General features: G+C 52.7%; 2 protein-coding genes and 1 long non-coding RNA gene across 5 annotated transcripts in view; 2 read left to right on the top strand and 1 right to left on the bottom strand.

Annotated features, from left to right (window-relative positions):
• TXNDC11 (thioredoxin domain containing 11) overlaps nucleotides 1-1,816 on the top strand; it is a 60,394-nt gene extending 58,578 nt beyond the window's left edge. For all 3 annotated transcript variants that reach the window (XM_061402534.1, XM_061402533.1, XM_061402535.1), the window contains one exon: nucleotides 1,057-1,816. In XM_061402534.1, coding sequence (XP_061258518.1) covers nucleotides 1,057-1,699 — 643 coding nt within the window. In that variant the 3' untranslated portion in view covers nucleotides 1,700-1,816. The remainder of the gene's footprint in view (nucleotides 1-1,056) is intronic.
• SNN (stannin) lies at nucleotides 1,750-11,808 on the bottom strand. The gene is made up of 2 exons (XM_061402547.1): nucleotides 11,725-11,808; nucleotides 1,750-4,920 (listed from the first exon to the last, which is right to left on the bottom strand). Exon 2 carries the CDS (start codon nucleotides 4,836-4,838, stop codon nucleotides 4,575-4,577), a length of 264 nt encoding a protein of 87 aa, XP_061258531.1. The 5' UTR covers nucleotides 4,839-4,920; nucleotides 11,725-11,808; the 3' UTR covers nucleotides 1,750-4,574.
• A 205-nt stretch (nucleotides 11,809-12,013) lies between these two features.
• LOC133238911 (uncharacterized) lies at nucleotides 12,014-23,859 on the top strand. Its single transcript, XR_009733672.1, has 3 exons — nucleotides 12,014-12,164; nucleotides 22,225-22,487; nucleotides 23,308-23,859. It is a non-coding gene; the product is annotated as an uncharacterized LOC133238911 (long non-coding RNA).
• The last annotated feature ends 736 nt before the right edge of the window (nucleotides 23,860-24,595 follow it).

Below are 24,595 nucleotides of genomic sequence, written 5' to 3'. Positions count from 1 at the left end.
AAGTATTTTAGCACACCCTTCAGGTAGGTTCATGGAGATTGCTCCAGATACTGAAAAACAGCATGCTTACCAGTGTCATTTTCTGTCCTGTGTCCCCAGATACACACACTAAGCTTTTTGCTGGGGACGGTTCACATTTGCTGTGTCCTGGAAGATCAGGTTGTGCTGCAGAACTTGGGGGCAGATCCAATCTCTGCTTGCCCGTCCTTGCCCGTTCTTCACAGGGGCCAGGGTGTTCTCAGTTGTCGATTGAATGGCTGGGAGGCCCCAGTGGAGAAAGCTTACACGTTAAGGAAACTATGCTTTAAAGGAAGACATGGTTATGTGCTTACCCCCAAAGTTTAAAAAAAAATTATTCCATTTACCTGAAATTTTCCATAAACATATAAAATGGGGCATATCTGGTTTTAATTTCCCTGTGATCTTTCTTTCATAGGGAAAGGGCTACCCTTTGATAGAACACCTTTTGTCTTTTCTTCGGGCTGGGCAGCCTTCATTCTTCAGAGCCCCTCAATCTGTCTGTCAAGGGTGGGGCTCCAGTAACACCTTCCCCATCTTGACAATAAAATGTATCTCCAGGTGTTGCCCACTGTTCAAAGGGTTGGGGATACAGTCACTCTAGTTGAGAACTCTTGCTCAGATAATGTGTAATAAATGCTTGCTGAAGAGCCAGGCTGAGTGTTGGAGGTTTTCCCCATCTCACCAAGCATTGCTGATGGCCACAGGAATGATGTGGTGGCGATCTGGCCCCAGGACACTCTTCCTAACACACCACTGGCTTTCGGCCTGGGAGCTCTTATCTTTCCTGGAAGGTTGTGAACAGAGTCCGAGCCCTTTGTCCTCAGGAGCAGACACGTCTTTGAGATAAACCACTGTAATTACAGAACCAGCACAGGGACACCCTCATGTGTGTGGAACATTTTTCCGGATGACATTTCCCGAGCGGACTTCCTTTTGGTAGGAAACAGCAGCTTGACCTTCGCTGGCAGCCTGGTTTTGGACTAAGAACATAGGCCTGGCTCTCTGATCTTTGACTCCTTCCCCCTTTCTCTCCAGAAAGGACCTAAGTGTGAAATACCCTGAAGACCTTCCCATCACCCTTCCCAACCTGCTGCGGTTCATCCTGCATCACTCAGACCCAGCTTCCGCCCCCCGGAACCTGGCTGGCCCTCCCACCGCAGAGTGTCTTCAGAGTGAGGCAGTCCTGCAGCAGGGGCACATCGCCCACCTGGAGAGAGAGATCCGGAAGCTGCGGGCAGAGATTGGCACCCTGCAGCGGGCGCAGGTCCAGGTGGAGGCCCGGCTCGCCAGCGCACGCAGGGACGAGCACCGGCTGCTCCGGCAGCAGCACACGCTGGAGCGGCAGCATGACCTGCTGCGGCTGCACAGCGAGCAGCTGCAGGCCCTCTACGAGCATAAGACCCGGGAGCTTGACGAGGTGGCCCGCAAGCTCCAGGAGCTGGCTGACGCCTCGGAAACCCTCCTCACTGAGAACACGTGGCTCAAGATCCTGGTGGCTACCATGGAGCAGAAGCTGGAGGGCAGGGACGGGGCGGACGACCGTGTGCCCCCAAGCAAGGCACGCTCAGAGCACCCCGAGCCCCCAGGTGCCCCCCGGCTGCCCGCCAGCACGCCCCTGCCTGCCAACGTCAGCTCCACACTGGCCTCTGAAGGGAGCCCTGAGAATCGGACAGACTGACTTTGGAAAATGACATGAAGAAATCAAAGGAGAAAACTGTACATTGGGAATATATTTATGCAAATTTTATTGAAATTTATTGTAAATAAAGATTTTCTCAGTGGTCTAGAAAATCAACTTGAATGTCATTCAGCTTTTATTGAACAGGGGTGACATCCCCTCCACTTATTGCACAAACTTGGTAGCTTTGAGACAAAAAACAGTAGCACAGTCCATGTGAAGATTCGTCAGAAAAGTTAGTCCCTGTTTCAGTGGCTCAGTGTCGGAGTTCCCTCCCCATCCCCCTCCTGTTGCCTCTGCCATGACACGCAGGATGAAAGGCTAACGTCCTGACTGACAAGTCAGGAAACTTGGACGCAACAGTTGGGCTATTCAGAAAGAATTCAATGAGAGGTCATAACTTAACTGAGCCATTGGAGTGCGTGGCTCTGGTGTCTCTGCTAAAAAAAGTAGCTATTGACAAAGAACAGTGAGAGCTATTGTGTGGTTGGTCACCAGTCCTGTGGGCCCTTCCACTTACCCCAGAGACCCCACTAGAGCCCCACTGTGCCTCTGAACCGGCAAGGACACCATGCTGATGCACCCGGTGCCAGAGGCATAGATGTCAACAGATAAGGACCCCCCAAGAGTGAAACTAAGGAGAAAGTGACGCTTCATGTTCTCAAAACTGAAACTGCAGGGGCATGGTAAGAAGCTCGGGGCAAGCCTGACAGTCAAGCGGTGGTCGTTTTCAGGGTCAGGCTCAGAGACTTGAAAATGCATGTGCTTCGGTTACTTGGGGGAAGGACAGACAGTCTCAGCTGCTGACCACCGGCTGCAGAAAGTAGAGGTAGAAAGCCCGAAGCTCTGAAATGTGAGGGGAATGGATCAGACACCCCCACACCTGCCCCAGTTTTATGTCCTCCGTTAGAAAGCACACCTCCTTGACCTTCCAGTTAACCCCTTTAGAACCTGACACCCGCCTGCAGCCCACACTGTGTCCTGCCTCCGCTGGTCTCGTCTCACACTTAGCCATCCCCGGGTAGGGACCAAAGGCAGCCTATCCCCTGCTCTAAAGCCCGGCCACCTTCTAAGGATCCCTCAGTAGCATCCTATGCTGTCTCAACCCTGCTTTCAGCTCAAATTGTCTTTTAACTAGCTACCCCTCCCCTCCCCCCTAGCCATCATTTAAGGTTGGACCCTTAATTGAGGGGTACACTGCTAAGAAAGGTGTTCCCTAAGCTCCCTCCTAGGGGTTCTAGAAAGTTGGATTAGTTCAACACACTTTTTTAGGGGAAATCTGGATGAGGCCAGAGGAGCCGCCTTCAGCGTGCCCAGGAGGCCAGAGCTCTGGGGGGGAGCTCTGACGGGGTGGCAGCAGCCTGGGGTTAGCCAGGCGCTCCCCACCTCTCCTGCGGCAGGAGGCTCAAGTGCTGGGGGCCAGCGCTCCGAAGCTCTGCCAGGTCTGGCCTCCAGTTTATTCCCAAGGATGCGCACACAAATCACCATCTAATCATCGTTTAGGACTGTTTACAGTGGTGTGATTAAAAACCCGAGTTCACTGAAGTCTACACAAGGGACACTGTGGAGGGGCAAGGGGTGGTGGTGGGGTGTCCGTGGCCATCCAGCTCCTCATCTTTGCAAAAACCAAGTCCTGAACCTTAAGCCCCTTCTCCCCCTACCCGCCTACTGAAGTACAGGCTGCTCGGGGCTCCTGCTTCCTCAGGGACCCAAGAAACGACACTGGGCACTCTCAGAGCAAGGTCAGGGGACCCTCCTTGTGGGTGGCCGGCTGAGGACAGTGAAATGGAGCAGGTGGGTGGGAATCTGAGCGGAAAGGAAGCAGATCTGTGAAAAGGGCAGGAGGGGGAAACAGAGGGGAAACTAAACCCCGCCCCCCTCCAGTGCAGAAAACATTAAATACAACAACAAACTAAAGCCGCCATTGTCTCCCCTTCCTGGGCCAGTTGGGTTTCGGATGCGGGTGAAGGCGGCAGCTCTGGTGTTTTCCAGCAAAGCCAGCGCTCAGTAAAGCCGGGTGGGGGGCGGGGCGCCCAGCATGCTCAAGACCACGGGGGCCAGAAACTGCTCTGCCACTGGGACGCCTGGCAGCCTCGGGACTCGTGCCTTGACTCGTCCTTCACCGGCTCCCAAGCAGCCGCAGCAGCTTCCTTGCAATCGCTCCACCGGCAACAGGGAACAGCCATTTAACGACCTCATCTACCAGGAGCTAGCGGGGCGGGGCACGGGGGCGGATTGCGCCCCCGATTCCATTCATCGCTCACAAAGCAAACCACCAAGGCACCCCGAAGGGTCTGCTAGGAGGCTTAAAACCAACATGTCACGTCCTATACGTACAGACGCACGTGTATCAGAGGCCCCTGCCAAGTGCCACGTGGGCCTTACACGTCTAAAACCACTCTCCCCCACTGCCTTGACTCAGCTCAGCCTTAGTTCGGACAGTCCCATGTGCTCTACACGCGATATTTTTAAAAATCAGCAAAAGAGGCTTAAGCACGTGCTTCCGGGGCCTATTTACAGTTCACAGGCTTGTGAGTTCACGCGTTACAGTAGTAGTAGCTCCATCAAAAACAGGCTCAGCTAAACATTCAAGTAACAAAAGCGCTGTGGGGCCGAGAGCCCCGGCTAGGTCAGGTCTGCCCACTGCCTGCAATGGGCAGTCCCACCAGGACGCTGAGGGGTTGCCCAGGGCCAGCGAGCCCCGGATTGGGACTGCTGGGACCCCGGGAGTCAGTGCATGCGATGATGAAGCCTGGCGAGGCCATGCCAGCAAGTGTCAACCCTTCCTCTTAGGCGGAGGCATGTCTGTGGGTTCGCCCCTCCTGTGCCTCTCCCGGCTGGCTACAAACGGGCCCAGGAGCCTCTGCATCCCAGCTCAGCTGTGGACTTCAGGGCCGTTGGGGGTCAGCTTGGCCTTCCTCTCCACACACGGTCCCTTGGCCGAGTACTGCACCAGCAGGAAGGGCTCCTTGGTTTCACCATCCCCTACGATGCTCTCCTCATCCTCCGACTGGCTGATGCGCTGGAGTCGCAGGTAGCACCAGCAGCCCAAGATCAAGGCCCCCAGGGCGGCGATGGCGATGAGGATGACGATGACCGTGACCACTCCCGTGGTGGGGCTGTGGTCCATGATAGACATGGTCAGCGCTCGTAGGGGCAGGGGCTTGCTCCGCAGGAAGGTCTCGCGTGGGGACAGCTCAGCAAGGCTGGACCCGAAAGCCCTGAAAGACAAAGCAAGACGATGGGACACTCTGCTGGGGACCCTGGCGGCTCACACGCTCTCGCTGGGTCTTCCACCGGGTCTATTTTTAATCAGTTTGTAAGCCTGACCGAGGCCGCCCTCATCCTAGTGAAAAACAGGCCGGTTGCCGTTTGCTGGTTTTTTTGGCTCATGATGCCACCAGCGTTCTTTGCTCACCCCAGCTGCTTCCATTTCATACCTTCAGTGCCTCTGCTACGAGCCAGCCAGTCACCCGCGCTCAGGGAGGGAACCTGTGCGGCAGAGGCAGGAGAGGCAGCACCCGAGGCCTGTGACCCCACCGCGGTGGAGGCTGAAAGAGCGTCTGTTCCAGGTGAATGGATGTTCTAGAAACCCAGCACCACTGGGTGTTTAGTAAGTGCTCACAGATGAAAGGAGCCAGTGCTTCGAGACAGAGACGAGGGATTCGAAAGCAGGGAAATGACATCAGCCCCGACCGGGGAAGTATACAGCTCAGCGAGCCTTCCGGTACACCTGTGAGACTGTGCAGCCGGTGACAGCCTCGGCTCCCAAAGGAGCTGTAGCTGCCCTGGCTGGGGAACTTTGAGGAGGGCACAGGGGAAGCGGGAGAGACTGGCCTCTGCCCTGACTGGGCTCAGCCTCTACTGCAGGAGCCAGACTACAGACAGGTCAATATGCCACACACCTGTTGCTACAAATGCAGGAAAGTCACACTGGGAACACAGAGGACCAGGTGCCACCAGGTTAAACTGGGCGGAGCAGGCGACACACACCGGGGAGGTGATGCTGGGACATGCGGGAAGGTCAGCCCTTGGAGAGAAGCGTTCCTGGCAGTGGAACACCATCTGCTAAGGCTCTGAAGGCAGGTGGGTCCACTAGCAAGCGTGAGGAGCTGAGGGGGTTTGATCCCTGGTCTGGGAAGATTCCACATGCAGCCAGTGGAGATCAGCTGGTTTGTATGGGGTAGAGGAGGGGCAGGCAGGGACAGCCCCCTGAGGTTGGAGGTGGTGGCTCCCCTGGGTCCCAGACCGAGCCCTTTTTAACGTCTCCTGCCTGACCACACATGGAGCAAATAATAGTAACAGCCAGGTGGTCGTGAGAGTGCAGGAGAGACCGGGGCGCCTTGGGCACCGGGCCGGCGCAGAGCTGGTGCTCAGCTGTCTGAAGCTGCTGTTTTTGGAGAAGACTGACATCAGTACAGGTAGACAGTGCTGGAAGGGGAAGGTGTCCCCTCCAAACAGGATGGAGTGCTGTCCTTGAGCAATGACAGCCTTAATTAGCAATGATTCTCCTCCACACCAAGGAGTTCCCCCCACCCCCACCCCAGGACCACGTTCTGGGCAGCAAAGTCAATGTCCCTGAGTCTGTCCAGGGACCAGGCCTTGAGAAAACTCCTGCCCTGCTCCCACCACCACACTGGCAGGGGGGTCTGGGGCTGGAGGGGACGACACACCTGGAGTCTGTGCCCTTCTTACCACCTCCAGGGCCAGGCTGCTGTCATCACTCTCAACGGGCTCCCCGGCCCACCTGGACCACTGCAGCCAGTGCCCCGTCACTCAGCAGAAAGGCCCCAGGTCCTTACAGTGACCTTCAGAATCGATACGAAGCAGCCCCAGCCCCTGCTCATCTCCCGCTGACCCCACCTCCTTCTACCTCCAGGCCTTTGCCCAGCCGGGTCCCTCTGCCCAAATGCTCTGCTCCCCTAACCCTGGCTCAGTGCTTCTTAAGTGGGGACAGTCGTGCCCCCCAGGGGACATCTGGCAATGTCTGGAGACATTTTTGGTTATAACTGGTGCGGGGTTGGGGGGGTTGCTACTGGTACCAACTGGATAGAGACCAGGTGTGCTGCTAAACCTCCCACACTGCTGCGGACGCCTCCCCAAAGGTCCCAAACATCATGCGGAGGCTGAGAACCCTGCCCTGGTTAGTTCCAGCCCAGGCAGGGAGCCTTCCTGACCCCTCAGTGCAGGAAGCCCCCTTGGTCCTGCGGTTTGCACTTCCTCCCTTCCTCCCTTCAGGGCACCCATCTCAGTCTGCCACCCTGGCTTCAGTGTCAGCACCAGGCTGGCATACTTGCTCCAGGGGTGGCCCCACACACTTCTGTGCCGCCCAGGGCATGTCCTCCTGGCTTCTCCCTTGCCACCATCAGGGCTGCCATCAGCTTCCACAACCTTGCTCAGCCCGTTCTCTTCTCGGGCCTCCAGGTAGGACAGGTCACCCCTCCCCCCACCCCACTCCCACTAGAGCCTGCTGGCAGCACCGGGTAAACCCATCCCAACCCCCATGCGTTCTTCCCACTTGGGAGCACGCCAGTCCCTCTCCACCCTGCCCTCTCCACTTGCCCTCCTGGGTGTCCAGAGCCTGCTGGGGTGCCTGCCCCCACTCTGGGTTCTTGGACAGGAAGGGAAGTCAGTATCAATTCGGAAGAGGAAGTGTGTGTGTTTGGGGACTAGGGGGTAGGGAGTGGGTTTGGGGACAGGAAGTCAGAAATCAAACAATGGCAGCAAGAACCTGGGGATGGGGACCCCAGGGGCCAAACCAGCTGGGGAACCCAGGAAGTGCCCCCAGAGTCCTGGGGGAGAACCAGGGCTCCCAGGACTGATGAAAAAACGGAGGCAGAGGCAGCCCCATCTCCAAGGGACCTTCCGAGAGGGGCGGTGACCTCTAAACCCTGTCTGCTGCCCCTCCCCACGCCCCCGGCACCCCAGGCCAGGAGGAGGGGGCGGAACCAGGTCTGGGTGTCTCCCTCGAGGGAGCACAGAGCCAGGTGACCAGGCCACAGTCACACTTGGTCGGAGTTCCCTCCCCCACCCCCAAATGTGTGTGTTTATTACTTCATTCCCTCCGCAAGTACTTCCTGAGGACCCGTCTTTTACAAAATCTGGTCGCGTCATCTCCTGCTCAGAGCCCTCCCCAGTACCGGCAGAGAATCCGAATTCCCCTGCCTCCCCAGCTTCTTCACACCCTCCTGCCTCCGACCTATCTCCCCAAGGCCTCTGCACTTTCCGTTCCTTCTGCCTGTGGTGTTCTTCCCTGCACGTCCCATGACTGGCTGTTTCCCATCAGAGGGAACTTTCTCAGAAGATGCCTCTGCGGGGTGGTGGGGGGGACGGTCTCCCCAGACTCCCCAGGCTCCAGACGCCCCCCACCCCCACTGGCCCTGGTCTTGTCTTACTTCCTCCTGTTTCCCGGTGCTCTTTGCCACTTGACATTCTCTTGGGTCAGGAAAGGTGCTTCCCTGGCTGCCAACTCCTTCCCGCAGTGGACTCTGAGCCTGGAGGAGGGTGCCATCCATCCTGCCCATTGCTGGAGCCCCAGCCCTGTCACCAGCACACAGCAAGTGCTCAATACTTGTCTGCTGACCCACCACTCCAAGCTCGGGGGAAGCAGCAGTCCTAGGCAGCTGGCCTAGGCAGCTCCTACCCCTGAACACCCCCGAATCTCAAAGCTACCAAGGAGGAAGGACAGGCTGCAGCCTGAGCGTCGGGGTGGGTCCCAGGCAGGCCTGACCTGAGCCCCTGGAGGGGCAGCTGTCCCCACACGGGCTGTGGACAAGGGAAGATGTCACCGAGATACAGATCCCAGAGCAACCTGAGGCCGCCCAGTTCCCCCCCTCAACCCTCATGGCCTGGGCTGGACCCTACCGATGGCTCCATCTCTTCCGGGCTTCCCTCCTGCTAAGCTAAGATGTCTCCTGCAAGTCAGTTGACCCCTCCTCACCTTGAGTTAGGAAAGGGCACAGGGCAGGACAGGGAGGATCGCAGGCTGGGTAAATGCCCAGAATGGTACGTGGGAAACCTGGACCCCTTCAGAACACTCATTCAAGTGGTTAACACTTTATCCCACACCATCATCTGATCCTCCTAATAAGCTGGCAACTAGCAATCCTCAGGGTTCCCATCTGAGTTTCACAGGTGGGAAAACTAAGGCGGGGGGAGCTTGAGCGGATTATCCAAGAGTGAACCCGGGTAGAAACATGGACCCAAAAGTGGGGCCCAGCAGAACAAAGGGCAGGGGCTTCCAAGTGCAGGCGGAGAGGGGCAGGCCAGCCCGGGAGCCAGCGCACAGCCAAGGCACTCTAGGGGTGGGCGACGGGCCATGCTCCCCCAACCTCCGCAGCAGCTCCTTGCCAGCTCCCTTAGTCAGGAGGGAGGCTGGCGCTGGAAGCTCAAGGCCGTTTGGACCCCCAAACACACAGTGCCAACCCTCCGCGCTCCCACTCCACCTCCCTGGGACCTCACTCACTGCTCCTGGAAAAACAAGATGCAAGCCCAGTGCCTGAGACGCCACCTCTCTGAGCTTGCCACCCCGGCCCCCACCATCCACCAGTGGGTTTAAAGGACTGCCCCTGCCTCAGCCACCAGCAAGCCAGGCATCTCCCACTGTCCTGCTGGCCTCAGAGGCCCACCGCTTAGGTCTTCCTCAATGTAAGGTTGTGTGTGTCACCCCTGCCTCTTCAGGGGACCCCAAAATGAAGTCTTAACCCCACTCCACAGGTCCCTGCACCCACCCCAGGCCTAGTAGAGCCTCAGCCTCCAACAGAACAGATTCAATTCAAGTCCCTTTCTTCACCCCATCCCATCCCTCCACTCAATATCATGAGCTACTATGACTCAGCCAAGCAAGCTGCCCCTAACGGCCTCAGTTTCTCAGCCTGCAAAATGGGAACGAGACCCTGACCTCACCAGCCAGGCTGTGGGGAGGCTGAGAAGTGATCAGAAACGTGACAACGGGACTCTGGAACCACCAGGATTGTGTGTCGCCAGGCCCCACACCTTCCTGGGTGTCACAGGGAGGACAGGGAGACCTCAGGGCGGCCCCTCACAGCACCCCCCTCTCCAAAGGACCTGCTCCCAGAAGGGCACAAAACCTGGTCCAGCCCCAGTGCCACAAACAGCACTTTCCTCAGGGGACATGCTGCCACCTTCTCGCTTAACTGGGCACATCACAAGTGCTACCCAGCCCAGCTAGACACCAGTTAGCTACCTCCGCCCTGCAGCCGCTACCTTCTGGGACTGTCCTGCTTACAGGGGACCAACCACCTCCGCACAGTTAAGCCATGCCCCTTCCCCCGACAGAGCCATCCGTCAGGTGTCCCAACAAACCCTGCTCTGTCTCTTCGGGGGACCCCAGTTCACAAACTGGAAACATTTCCTGCCCAGTTTCTGATGAGGAACACAGGACAGTTGGGGAGGATGGGGCACGTCAAAGGGGCAAGTGGAATATCTGCTCTGTGCCAGGCCTGAGCCGGGGTTCGGACCCAAGGGAGCATCACACAGGCCACTGCCCTTGACGAGCCAGGGCGAGGACAGTGGCGATGCAGATGAGAGATTAACTGCGCTGTGCCTGGCTCTGCGTCCAGTGTCACCCTCACCTTCCGCCACCCACCCATTACACCACGGTTCTCCAGAAGAGGAAATTCGCACCAGAACCCTCTAGGTTCCCCTATGCAGAAGAGGAAGCTGGTGCAGGCAGAGTCCCAGGGACTGCCCCAAGGTCAGTCTCAGTCTCCTATGCCCGTGCCCTGTGAATCAGCCACTGGTCATTCTCACAGGCTGCCCCGGGGTAGGCCCACTTGCCAGACAACTTTGGTAATAACAGTAGATGCCTGACAGAAGTTGGCAGTGATTACTCTGTGCCTGACGCTGGGCTAAACACTTCACAAAGATCATCACCTCTCAACCTCAAGAGTCTGTGGCTCAGAGAAGTTAAGTCAATTGCCCAAGGTCACACAGCTTGAAAGTAACTGTGCAGGGATTCAAACCCAGGCAGCCCTGGAGCCAGAATCTGGGATTTCAACTCTGACACTCAAATGGCATATTTTTTGACCCCCACCTCCCCCGCTCCCATGCCTGAGAGGTCAAGGGGGACAGGTTAAGCCCAGTCCGCCCCCATCAGAGCAGTCTGGGTGACTGGAGCTGAGGGCTCTATGCTGGGGACACGGGGATGACAAGCGCCCGGTCAGTTCCCGCGTGCCAAGCGCCGGCGACGTGCAGGCGCGATGCCAGGCGATGCCAGGCGCGCTCCACGCACCCTCTCATTTAACCCTGCCAGGCGACTCCGTCGTCTCCCCACCTCTACCAAAGAGCTAAGAAAAGGCTGGAGAGAGGAAGGGACGCGGCCCGGGGTGGGGGGACAGCTGGAGGGGAACGACAGCTGGAGAAGCAATTCCAGTCGGCTTGACTGGGGGAGGGAGCTTGGGGGACGCGGGACCAGGAGACCCAGTCATGCCCACGCCGCGCAGTCACCGCCGACGGAACCGGGCACCAAACGTCGCAGCCCGTCCTCAGTTTCCCCACCTACGAAGTGGGCGCCAGACGTCGCCAGGACCCCCTCTCCTACCCCCCGGATTCCTCCTGACCACCCCGAAGGCTGCCAGGATCCCCGCCTCCTGTTAATTTTTGAAAATCTCTAAGTGTCCCGAGGAGCCCCGCGGCCAGCCTGGGGCGCCGAACTGCGGGCCGCGGTGAGGGGCACGCACTGCGTTGGGGGGTACACTCGCTCCCTGCAAAGCCGCCGCCGCCGCCCCCCGCCGCCTCCTTTGTCCCGATCTCTCCGCAGCGCAGCGGACAAAGAACCCCCGCCCGCGGGCGCGGCCCCCCGGAACAGACCCTCCCCCCGAAGCCGCGCCCCCAGCCCAGGTTGCCCCTCCCCCGCCGCAGCGACCCCCCCACCAGCCCGCGACCGAGCCTCCCAGCTCTCGCCCCAACCCCAGGCGGGGCCGCCCCTTCCCCTTCTGCAGGGCCCCGCCGGGCCCGAGCACCCGGCACCCGCCCCCTCCCCGGCCCTTCCTGGCTCCGCTCACCATGGCGCCGTCCGCAGCCCGGCCCGATCGCCCCGCAGCAGCCCCGGGGGCCCGGCTCCGCCCGCCCGCCAGCCCGGTCCGGCCGCCGCGCACCGTCCGGACGCAGGAGCCCCGCTCTGCGGCGGGCGGGGCGTCTCCGGCTCCGCCCCCGGACGGGGGGGGCGGGGTCCTCCCTGAGTAGCCAATGGGAGCCCGCGCTTGGACGACTGGGCGGGGCGGGCCGGGGCGGAGTCACGTGCGCGCGAGGCGGGCCGCACAGGCGGGGCGGGGGCTGATCGCAGCTGGCAGGACTGGGGGCGGGGGGCGGGATCGGCCTCGGCGCACGGCGATTGGGCGCGGGTGGGTGCGGGGCCCCGGTGCCCGGAACCCCCGCCTCCAGCCCCCAGAGGCTTCCCTTACTCCCGCCAGCAAACAGAAGCGAGAACTGAGGTGCAGAGCAGGTAAGAGTGTGGCAAGCTGCCCCGGCAGGACAAAAGACAGGCAGGACCCCTGAGTTACATGTCCTCCCTCGGGGCGGGAGCTGGTCATTCAGTTGTTTATTAATTAGTTCATTACTGCATCATCCATCCATTCTTTCGACGTTTGTGGAACGCCAACCATGTACGCTGGGTGTACCAGTGGTGGCCGGAATAACCACGAACAGCACAAGCAAGGACCCTGACCTCAGCAGAGCTCTCATTCTGCTGCGGTCTGAAACAGGATTTGCAGCCGTTTTGGCCTCTTTTAATCATGGTTATTGAACATAATAGCCCCCGCGATTAGGCCTCACCCAGCGCTAGGCCCTGTGCTCTCCTCTCAACACACTTCATGGAGACAACTGGGAAAGGAAGAGCTGCTCATTTTGCAGTTGATGTTCCAGAGAACTGAAGTACCACAGCCCACATATAATAAAGACAGGATTGGAGGCCAGGCCTATTTGCCCTGGGAATGACTGCCAGTCAGTCCACTTGTCCACCCAGGAAGGTCGTCAAGGACGAGGACACTCCTTCCCCTTGTGGCCAGCTAGCTGTAAGAGGGGCAAGAGTGGGTCCTTCAAGGCCTCTGTGGCCCAAGTTCCCTGGACCATTGCCTCTGGCTTGCAAGGTAGGAGGGGGCAGGTGGAGCACCTCATCCTGAGAACTGGTCATCTTGTCTGGAAATGTCTTTTCCAGTCTCAAGCAGAGTCCTTGAAACTTCCCTGGTGGTCCACAGGTTAAGAATTCACCTGCCTCCTGGTCCCAGAAGATTCTACATGCTGTGGGGCAATTAAGCCCCCTCACCACAAGTACTGAGCCCATGGGTTGCAATTGCTGAGCCTGTGCACCCTCGAGCCCATGTTCCACAACAAGAGAAGCCACTGCATTGAGAAGCCCAAGCACAACTAGAGCATCACCCCCACTCCTTGCAACTAGAGAAAACCCTTGGGCAGCAACAATGACCCAGCACAGACAAAAAAAAAAGCAGAGCCCTCTGGGAGAAGATGGAGGGCCCCACTCTCAAGGCCATAGTCACCACGCTCTTTCTGCTCCATGCACTCTGGGTTGGTGTCTTCCTGCTTCAAATGCACCATGCTGTTTCCCACGTCTGGGCCTTTGCCTGTGCTGTTTCCTTCAGCTGAAACGTTCTTCCACTCCATCTTTCAGAGGGCCCTCCCTGATTTCCACCCAGTGCTGTTGTAGGTTATGTTCTAGCCTGTGCACTGCAAAATTGTACATTTACAAGAGTATATGATATTTGCTTGTCTGAAGGAAGGAATGAATGGGCAGATGGCAGACCTCCAGGTCTGACCCCATTGCACCCTAGCCAAGAGGCTAGCCCCCGTAGGTGAGCTGGAGGTTAAGTGAGAGTGGACAAAGAGGCAGAGGGGCATTCAGCTCCAGGCCAGCTCCCCAGAGGCCAGAGCCAGATAGCTCAACACAGCTCCTACTCCTGAGTTGGCTTAGCACCACCCTCAAAGGCTCCTGCCCAGTCAGCCACACCTGGGAGCCCCCGGTGAAAGGAAGCAAGTTTTTCCCACAGAGTCAGTTTCAGCGGCCTCTGTGGTCCCAGCCTCAAGTGGCCAAAGACCTCATTAGTGGTGAGCAGGTGGGAGGGGCAGGCCCAGAACCCCAGAGCCAGGGTTGGCAAAACGTTGACAAGGGACTCAGGGACACTTTGGGGGGAAAAATTCTGGGAGGAAAAAATAGTGATGGGGGGATATAGCATAGCATGGATGATGAGCATCAAACTCTCTGGGTACAGTGCAGCCTTTCCTGCTGGGTAGCTTTAGAAAAGCAGCCTGACCTCTCTGACCCTCACTTTCATTGCCTGAAAAATGGAGGTGACAGCAAAGGCAATTGTGAAGGAGTTGACGGGGCATTTGTGAGCACCACAAGGGTTAAGTACAGAGGAAACAATTCCATTCACTCTTTTTTTTTTTTAAATACTTGTTTTTTTGGCCATGCCACATAGCATGTAGGGTCTTAGTTCCCTGACCAGGGATGGAACTTGTGCCCCTTGCATTGGAAGCATGGAGTCTTAACCACTGAACTGCCAGGGAAGTCCTCCATTCACTCTTAACATTAGTAGTGGGGTTGGATCGGTGTAGGAGTGAACCTGGGCTTCCTCATTTGGATCTTGGGCAAATCACTGCATTTCTGTGAGCCTCAGGCTCTTGGTCTTCACAGGGACCACCCACCTCTGGGGTGCTGAAAGATGGGGGGCTGGGAATAGCCCAGCTATCTGTCTTGCCCTGAGTGAGTTGCTTCAACAATAATAACAACGAATAAATAATAAGAGCAGCAAACTGTGTTCTAAGCACTACTACATATACATGAACCCATTTTAGTCCCCATTTTACAGATGGGACAACTGAGGCACAGAGCAACACATATGCACAGAAATTATCTGGGGGGGTCTTGTTAAGTTGTAGATTCTGACTCAGTAGTTTGGGGCCCAAGGTTCTGCATTTCTCACAAGCCCCCGGGTGGTAGTGATGGTTTGGGTACCACGCTTTGAGCCGCAAGGGGCTAGTGCATTTGCTAAAGGTCACAGGTGGTGCGCACCAAGCCTTGATTCGAGCCCTCCCAGTAGACTGCCAAGTCCTGAACTTAACCGCCACCCTAACTGTCTGCCCCAACCCTAGCTTTCTCCCCTACAAAGAGACAGGAAGTATAGCTCCCCTCCCCAAGCCCATTTCCTCTCTCCGGGAAGGGGTGGGTGCTAATACCTCGCTCCATTGGTGACATCTGGTCCATAGAACCGCCCTGCCCCCAGCATCCCAGGGGTCCTCCTGACGATGACAGGGAGGTTTTTAGATGCTCATTAGCCAGGAAGATAATTAAGGGCGAGGGCTGAGCTCGCCTTGGCTCCCTGGGGCTTGCTGGGGCCCAGCTGGGCCTGCCCTGTGCCAGCCTGGTCCTGTGCCCACTTCCCTTGGGGCACAGGAGGGGCTGGGACAAGGGAGGGGCTTGCCAGGGAATAGAGAGGCCTCAGCCAGCCTCTGGGGAGACTCCAGTGGGGCCTCCTGCCCAGGCCACTACTCTTAGGGTTCCAGGCCTAAACATGAAGAGAACTGCTGGGCCAGAGGGCAGTTCCGCAAAGGGTGAGAGGTGAGTTCTGCAGGGTGAGGTTAGGTGGGACACAGACAGGGTGTCACCTAACTCTGAGTCACCCAGCAATCTGGGTCAAGGAGTGAAATCAGCCTTTGCTGGTCGGTGGGTATAACATCTCTCTGGCCTCTCTCTAGCGCTAGCTCGGCCCCCTTATAACCTTATAACCTCAGGCTGACAGTCTTGGGCAATCCACACTCCCATCTCAGATTGAACAACGTGTTGTTTTCTGCAGTTTATGTTACTGTCTATTTTTGGCCCAGATATTGCTTTTCCGTTTATGATAGTGACATACCCATTCCTTTTTATGTATTTATTTATGTTGGCTCTGCTGCGAAGCTGGTGGGATCTTAGGTTTCCAGCCAGGGACTAAAACCCACACCATAACAGTGAAAGCGCCACGTCCTATCCACTGGACCCACCAGGGAATTTCCCCCATTCCTTTCTCTTTTTTAAACTATTTTTTAAAATTTGCTCTTTATTTTTATCTTTGGCTGTGCTGGGTCTTCGCTGAGGTATATGGGCTCCCTCCAGTTGTAGCACGGAGCGAGGGGCACTGTCTAATTGTGGAGCACGGGCCTGTCACCATGACAGCCTCCCCTGCTGCGGAGCACAAGCTCTAGGGCACGCAGGCTTCAGTAGTAGCGTTGCACGGGCCCAGCTGCCCCGTGGTGTGTGGGATCTTCCCAGACCAGGGACCGAACCCACGTCCCCTGCATTGGCAGGTGGACATGCAACCACTGGACCACCAGCGAATTCCTTCCCCAGCCCCCTCCATTCCTTTTTAAATCAGTCTCTTCAGGGAGAAAAAAAAAAAGAAGTGGGCAAATTTAAAGCAAAGTGTAATAGAAATAACTAGAGATGGTTAGGAGGCTAGCAGTGGTGAAGATGGGGGCAGGTGGAAGGCTGAAGTGGAGCACGCGCCAGAGGTGAACCCCACGGCGTCTCGGAGCCTGGTGCTCTTATTTCAGTGCCAGACAAAGCCCCCAGCTGGGGCAGAGGCATCTCATGGGCTCCTGCATCCAGCTGGGTTGTCATGAGCTGAGAGGAACCTAGGTTGGTTCTGGTCTTCATTTCTGGCGTCTGTTATCAGCATGATGAGGGGCAGTCTTGGGGAGTAGGGAGGGCACGACTGCCCGCAGGTTGCTCCCTGCCTGAAGCCTGTCCTGTATTTCCACGTGTGGTACCCACCCTCCACCCCTAAACACACACATGCATCTGAGCACCGGAGCCCCTTAACTGCCCATTCACCAAACCCTTCGTTTATTTACTCAGTTTTTTCATTGATTTAGCCAATCTTTATGTAGCACCTCCTCTGTGCCAAGCACTGTGCTCCCTCCTGGGGAGCTCCCTCCAGGCGTGAATCAGATGGGAACCTCAGCCCTCACGGCGTTCACAGCATCTCCGAGGGAAGACAGATGATAAACGCAGAAATGAGTACTCTGCAGGGTTTGTCAGACCGTGTATGCGCTGGGGAAGAAGGGAAAGACAGTAAGGGGAGAAGCGTGGGGACTGGGAAGGGGCAGGGGAGAGGGGCACTCTGTCACAGACGTGGAAGAAGGCAGTGGTGCAGGAATTCCTTTTAAGTAATTTTTTGTTATTGTTGATTTTAAGTAATTTTATTAGCAAACTTCAGGTGCAGAGAATGGTGGACCAATCATAACCCAGATCATGGTGTATTCTCTTTGGTCCTTGCATGACCTGATTTTCTTAAACATTTCCACAGCTATTTTAATCACGTGATTCACACCATGTAGCCCATTAATCAAAAGCTAGGACCCTAACAATGGCCCATGTCCAGCCTGGAGGTTTCCCCTCCTGTCCCCCTTGTCATCCCCATCGCCCTGGGGCCTGTCTTCATTGCTCCCTGGTTTTTCTCTTGTGTGGTTTTATCCTCCAAGTCTATTTTGATGTTGTTGTTATTCGGTTGCTAAGTCACCTCTGACTCTTTGGGACCCCCATGGACTGTAGCGTGCCAGGCTCCTATCTCCTGGAGTTTGCTCAGATTCACGTCCGTTGAGTCAGCGATGCTATCTAACCATCTCATCCTCTGCCGCTCCCCTTCTCCTTGTATGTTTTTTTTTATGTTAGCTGCTTCTTACTAACTTTATTGAAAGGATGTATTAGCTTCCCAGGGCTGCTGGAAGAAATTCTCACAAACTGGATGGCATAATACAGTAGAAATTTATTCTCTCACAGCTCTGGAAGCTAGGAGATCTAGATCAAGGTGCTGGCAGAGCCACGTCCCCTTTGAAGGCTCTAGGGAAGGACGCGTTCCATGCTTCTCTCCTGGCTTCTGGTGGTTGCCAGCAATCCTCAGCAATCCGAGGCTTGTAGCTGCATCACCCTAATCCCTGTCTCTGTCTTCACATGCCTGCTCCTCTGGTGTCATCACCTCTCCCATTTCTCCCTCACCTTTATTGAGGAATAATTGGCAAATATAATTGTATAATTTAAAGTGCACAGTGTGAAACTTCCAATATTAATGCATACACATTGTGGAATGATTACCCAGATCAAGATAATGAACATGTTCATCACCTCACATGGTTAACTCTGTGTGTGTGTGTGTGTGTGTGTGTGTGTGTGTGTATGTATGCACCCACGTACACAGGGTGAGAATGTTTAATACCTACTCTGCAACTTTCAAGTATACAGTAACGAGTTGCTAACTATAGTCAGCACGCTGTACATTAGACCCTCAGAACTTATTCTTGTAACTGAAAGCTTGTACCCTTTGACCTTTTTATCTCCTTGTTTCTTCCTCCCCCACAGTCCCTGGCAACCACTGTTCTATTTTCTGTTTCTGTGAAATTGGCTTGCTTTCCTTCCCTTTGTTTCTCGGTCTCTTTCCCACTTCCTTTCTTTTCCATACGTAAGTGATAACCATATGGTATTGGTTTTTGTCTGGCTTATTTCACTTAACATATGGTGGAATAATATTATATTGTGTGTGTATATGTATATACGTGCGTGTTCAGTCACTCAGTCATGTCTGATTCTTTGTAACTAGTCTACTAGGCTCCTCTGTCCACAGGATTTTCCAGGCAAGAATACTGGAGTGGGTTGCCATTTCCTCCTCCAATGTGTGTGTGCATGTGCGTGCGTGCGTGTATGTGTATATATATTACATATATGATATATTACATATATGTGTGTATATATCTTATATTATGTATATGATATATTACATGTGTGTGTGTGTGTGTGTATGCCACATTTTCTTTATCCATTCATTCATTGACCGGCATTTGGTTTTTTTTTCTATATCTTGGCTATCATGAAGAATGCTGCAATAAGCATGGGAGTTCAGATATCTCTTCAAGATACCGATTTCATTTCATTTGGATATATACCCAGGAGTGGTTTCTGGATCACACGACAGTCCTATTTTTCATTTTTTGAGGAATCTCCATACTGCTTTCCACAGTAGCTGCCTAATTTGCATTCCCACCAGTGTGCACAAAGGTTCCCTTTTGTGTGACGTGGTATTGTGATTCCGATTTGCTTGTCCCCAATAATTAGTGATGTTGAGCACCTCTTCATGTGCTTATTGGCCATCTGAATGTTTTCTTTGGAAAAATGTCTATTTGGGTCCTTTGCCCATTTTAAAAACAGCACATTCTTTTTTGCTATTGAGTTGAGTTCTTTGTATATTTTGGACATTAACTGCCGGTCAGACGTATGGTTTGCAAACATTTTCTCCCACTCTGCAGGTTGCCTTTTCACTTTGTTGGTTGTTTCCTTTGCTTTACACAAGCTCTGTAGTCTGACGTAGTCCCACTTGATTATTTTCGTTTTTACTGCCCGTGCTTTTCGTGTCTTATCCAAGAAATCATTGCCAAGTCCAATATCAAAGGGCATTTTCCTGATATTTTCTTCTAGTAGTTTTATGGTTTCAGGTCTTACCTTTAAGTCTTTGATCCATTTTGAGTTTGTGAGTGGTCTAAGACAGGGATTCAGTTTCATTGCTTGCCATGTGAATATCCAGTTTCCCCAGCATCATTTATTGAAGAGACTGTCCTTTCTCCATTGCGTGTTCTTGTTGCCTTGTCAAAAATCAGTTGACTGTGTTTGTGTAGGTTTAACGTCTGGGCTGTCTATTATTTTTCACTGGTCTCAGTGCCTTTTTTATGCCAGTATCTTTTCATCAAATTTATTGACTGCTCAGGCTCTTAGTTGCAGCACTCAGAATGTTCAGTCTTTGTTGGGGCATGTGGGGTCTAGTTCCCTGACCAGGGATAGAACCGGGGCCCCCTGCATTGGGAGTGTGGAGTCTTAGACACTGGACGACTAGGGAAGTCCCTACGCCAGTGTGTTTTATTAAAGCTCTGTAATATAGCTTGAAATCAGGAAGTGTGATTCCAGCTTCGTTCTTTCTTAAGATTGCTTTCACTATTTGAAGACTTTTGTGGTCCCATGCAAATTTTAGGGTACTTTTTTATTTCTGTGAAAAATACCATTGGAATTTTGATAGGAACTGCATTGATTCTGTAGATCACCTTGTATAGTATGCACATTTCCACAATATTAATTCTTCCAATCCGAGAACACAAGAGAGGTTTCCATTTATTTGTGTCTTCAGTTTCTTTCATCAGTGTCTTACGGGTTCTTTTTTTTTTGGTTTTGTTTTATTTTTTGTCTTATAGTTGTCAGTGTACAGGTCTTTCACCTCCTTGGTTAAATTTATTCCTAAGGATTTTATTGTTTTTAATGCTATTGTGAACGTGATTACTTTCTTAATTTCACTTTCAGATAGTTCACTGTTAATGGATAGAAACACAAGTGATTTTTGTTTGTTGATTTATATATCCTGCAACATTACTGAATTCATTTATTAGTTCTAATAGCTTTTGAAAAAAGTTTTTTTGACCACATTGCATGGCACGTGGAATCTTAGTTCCCTGCCTAGGGATGGAATCCGCTTCCTCTGCAGTGGAGGCGCAGAGTCTTAACCACTGGAACACCAGGGAAGTCCTTTAATAGCTTTTTGATGGAGTCTTTAGGATTTTATGTACATAAGACCATGTCATCTGCAAACAGATAATTTTACTTTTTCCTTTCCAACTTGGATGCTTTTTACTTCTTTCGTTTGTCTAATTGTTACTGGGAGTTCTTGCCCTTCTTATAAGGATACCAGTCACTGGATTTAGCGCCTACTCTAACTCATATGACCTCATCTAAACTTAAATAATACCACTTCCCTGGTGGTCCAGTGGTTAAGAATCCACCTTCCATTGTGGGGGACACTGGTTCAGTTCCTGGTTGGGAAGATCCCATATGCCATGGGGCAGCTAAGCCTGCATGCCATATCTACTGAGGCCATGTGCTTAGAGCCCATGGTCTGCAACAAGAGAAGCCACTGCGATGAGAAGCCTGCGTACCACAACTAGAGAAAACCCATGTGCAGCAACGAAGACCCAGCACAGCCATAAATAAATTTTAAAAAATTTTAAAATAAACTTTAATCACATCAGTAAAGACCCTATACAGATTCAAATAAGGTTACATGTACAGATACCAGGGATTAAGACTTCAGTGTATCTCTTCAGGGGCACAATTCAATCCATCAACAAAGGGAAGCCAGATAACCAAAAAAGTGTATCAAGATATGTGAATCTTATGAGACTTCATTTCATCATTTAATAGTCTACATATAGCTAAGATCGGCCCATACTGGGATTTGCTTATTTTAACTGTTTGTGTCATATTCTCCTAGGTCAGTGTATCCTGGCTGGCCAGTCTGGTTTCCTGTGGACAGCCTCTTGAATGGTGTACGGGTGTCTGCTAATTTACAGTGCTGTTTGAGCATTCTTTATTTTTTATATATTTTTTTGGCTTTGTTGGGCTTAGTTGTGGCACATGGGCTGTTTGTTACAGTGCACAGGCTTCTCTCTAATTGTGGCCTGTGGGCTCCAGAGTGCACAGGCTCGGTAGTTGAGGTGCTTGAGCCTGGTTGCCCTGCAGCATGTGGGATCTTAGTTCCCCGACCAAGGATCGAGCCTTCATCTCCTGCATTGGAAGGCAGATTCTTAACCACTGGACCACCAGGGAAATCCTTTGGCATTCTTATAAGTGGTTCTTGATTGTCCATGCAAGAGTTTCTCTGGAGTGTTTGCCTGGAAATGGAATCACTGGGATTCTGAATATATGAATATTCAATTGTGAGAGATGACAGCAAGGTACTTTATGAAATGGTTGCCCTAATTACACTTCCGCCAGCAACATGTACGATCTACATCCTCTCCAGCACTTGGTAAGATCAATTTAAAAATGTTTTCCAGTTGACTGTGAAATTGTTCCCAGTAGAGATCTTGATTTGCATTTCTGGATCGCTAATGATGCTGAACACCTTTATTAATGCTGAGGTCTAAAATATATTCACTTGTATTTCCTGCTAAGGTTTCTGAAGCTTTGTTTTTGACATTTAAGTCTATAATCTATCATCTTTGGATCATTAAGTTCGAAAGGATTATTCCTCTTATTCCTGCTAAAAATTTTTAAGGTGGGCTTTTTGTTGGGTTTTGGTATTTAAGTCCTTAATCTGGAGTCGATTTTTGTGTAAGGAAGGATTGTGTAAACTGAGGAGCTTTTGTAGCGTAAAAAGTGCAGGACAGTGGGGCAGGATGTTCCACTGGGACTCGTGAGCGTACTGGAAGTTGTTCACTGGATATTGAGTTCAAATTCTGCTCCTCTCAGAATTAATTAATTAATTAATTAATGTCTGTGATCCTTGATTTCCTCATCTGTAAAATGAGAATTATAGCAAATACTGTCCTTGGGTGTCACAAGGAGTACATGAGACAAAGTGTGCAGAAAAGCTGCCCACATTGTGGGTACGCAACCTAACTAGCATTTATTGAGTACCTACTATGTGCCGGATGAGGCCAAGCACTTTTCATGTGTTATTTATTCATTTAACCCCTGACAGCTCCGTGACTTAGCAGCAGCAGCAGCTCCGTGAAGCCGATGGTATCTTCCACACTTTACAGACCAGGAAACTGAGTCTCAGACAGGAAGAGTGAGCCCCCCAAAGGCACAATGCCAGCGTGAGTCAGAGGACTTGAACCCTGGCAGCTGAGCTACAGAGCCCTCACCCATCAGCCATTGTGCCACTGTGCTCACTTGTGTCCAGCTCTTTGCGACCCCATGGGCTGGAGACCACCAGGCTCCTCTGTCCATGGGATTTTCCAGGTAAGGATACTGGAGTGGGTTGCCACGGCCTTCCCCAGGGCATCTTCCCAACCCAGGGATGGAACCCAGGACTTCTGCATTGGCAGGCGGATTCTTTACCCCTGAGCCGCTAGGGAAGACCAAACTGCATCACATTTCAAAGCCATTCCTTCCCTCCCTCATCCTCCAGAATCTAGTCTCTGGGCCTTGCTTCTCCAGGCAGAAGGGTCTAGAGGTGGAGATGGGGGAGTAATAGGCAGTGGGGTTCTGATTCTCCTATGGCCCCTGCCTTTGACTCTGAGGCTGGGGAGAGGCTGGGGAAGGAGGGGGGAGCCTGAGCCTCTTGCGGGGAAGTCCATCCATCCTCCCCTCCCCGCACCAGAGGCAGTTGACCATCACAGTGAAGATGAATCACCAGCCACAGAGTTCTCCCCAGTGTCGTCCATTATTCATAGCTGCCATCCCAGGCACGGGGTGGCCTTGGGGTCAGGCTGGAATTATTCCCGAGGCCCAGCTCTTAGGGGCTTTTATCCACAGCTGAGCCTGACCACAAGCAACCTCATTTTCTCGATCTGAGGGCTAGGGACTTTCAACCCAGAGGGGCTGGAGACTCCAGCACAAGCTAAGAGGCCTTCGACCCGCTGGCCAACAGGGCACTTGGGGCTGTGTTTGAGCCCAGCTCTGCTGCTTTCCAGTTACCTCCTTGGAGCCTCAATTTCCTTATCTGTAAAGTGGGAATAACTAGCCCCACTTCGTTAATAGATTTGGAAATTATCTACGGCTAGAGGCATGGGTACCAGAGTTGACCACCAGAGTTGCTGTTGTGACATTTGCTCTTTAGGTGATTGTCTCTCAGGCCTTTCTGGGGATGCAGAGATGGTGTGACCCTTTAAAATTCACCTAGTAAGTTTTAAAAAATTTTATTTAAATATAGTTGATTTATAATGTGTTAATTCCTGCTGTACAGCAAAGTGATTCAATGGTATCACTGATATCAAAGTGATTCAGTGAAGATATATATGTGTATACATATGTATTCTTTTTCATATTCTTTTCCATTCTGGTTCATCATAGGATACTGACCATAGTTCCATGCACTACACAGCAAGACCTTGTTGTTTATCCATTCTATATATCAGATCAGATCAGTCGCTCAGTCGTACCCGACTCTTTGCGACCCCATGAATCGCAGCACACCAGGCCTCCCTGTCCATCACCAACTCCCTATATATATTTATTATATATAATATTATAATTATATATATTATCTATATATAATAGTTCACATCTGCTAACCCCAAATTCCCAGTCCTTCCCTCCTGTACCCACTTCCACCTTGGCAACTACGACTCTGAGCCTCATATCTGTGAGTCTGTTCCTGTTGTGTAGATATGTTCATTTGTGTTGTATTTTAGATTCTACATATAAGTGGTATAATATGATGTTTGGCTTTCTCTTTCTGACTTCCTTCACTTAGTATGATAATCTCTAGGTCTGTCCATATTGCTGCAAATGACATTATTTCATTCTTTTCTTTTTTATAGTATTCCAATATATATATATTTTATATATATATATATACACATACCCCATCTTCTTTATCTGTTCATCTGTCAATAGATACTTAGGTTGCTTCCGTGTCCTGGCTATTGTGAATAGCGCTGCTGTAGACGTAGGGGTACGTGCATCTTTTCAAATTAGAGTTTTGTCTGGATATGTACACAGGAGTGGGATTGCTGGATCATATGACAACTCTATTTTTAGTTTTTCACCAACTAATTCTTATTTGCAGCCAGGGTTGAAGCCATTGTCTTCACCTTGGAATTCTTAACAGTGATCCCTCAGCAGATAAAGTGCAATGAAGAAATTAAAAAATATGGGAGGGAGTGCCTATAATTCTGTAATTCTCAACCTGTGGCTCCTCAGCGTCACCTGGGAGCTTGTTCAAAATGCATGTCCTTCCCTGCCCAAGCCTGCTGGGTCAGGAACTCTGGGGGTGGAGCCTAGTGAGTTGTCTTTGAACAGCTCCTCCAGGCAGGTTGGGTGCATGCACAAGTGTGAAACACATCACTCCCTCTCCCATTTGCTTGCTTTGTTGACACAAGTTGCCATGTCGTGAGCTGCCACGT

Source organism: Bos javanicus, chromosome 25 (genome assembly GCF_032452875.1).
Source record: "Bos javanicus breed banteng chromosome 25, ARS-OSU_banteng_1.0, whole genome shotgun sequence".
NCBI classification, from domain to species: domain Eukaryota; kingdom Metazoa; phylum Chordata; class Mammalia; order Artiodactyla; family Bovidae; genus Bos; species Bos javanicus.
This window is presented reverse-complemented; position numbering and strand designations above follow the sequence as displayed.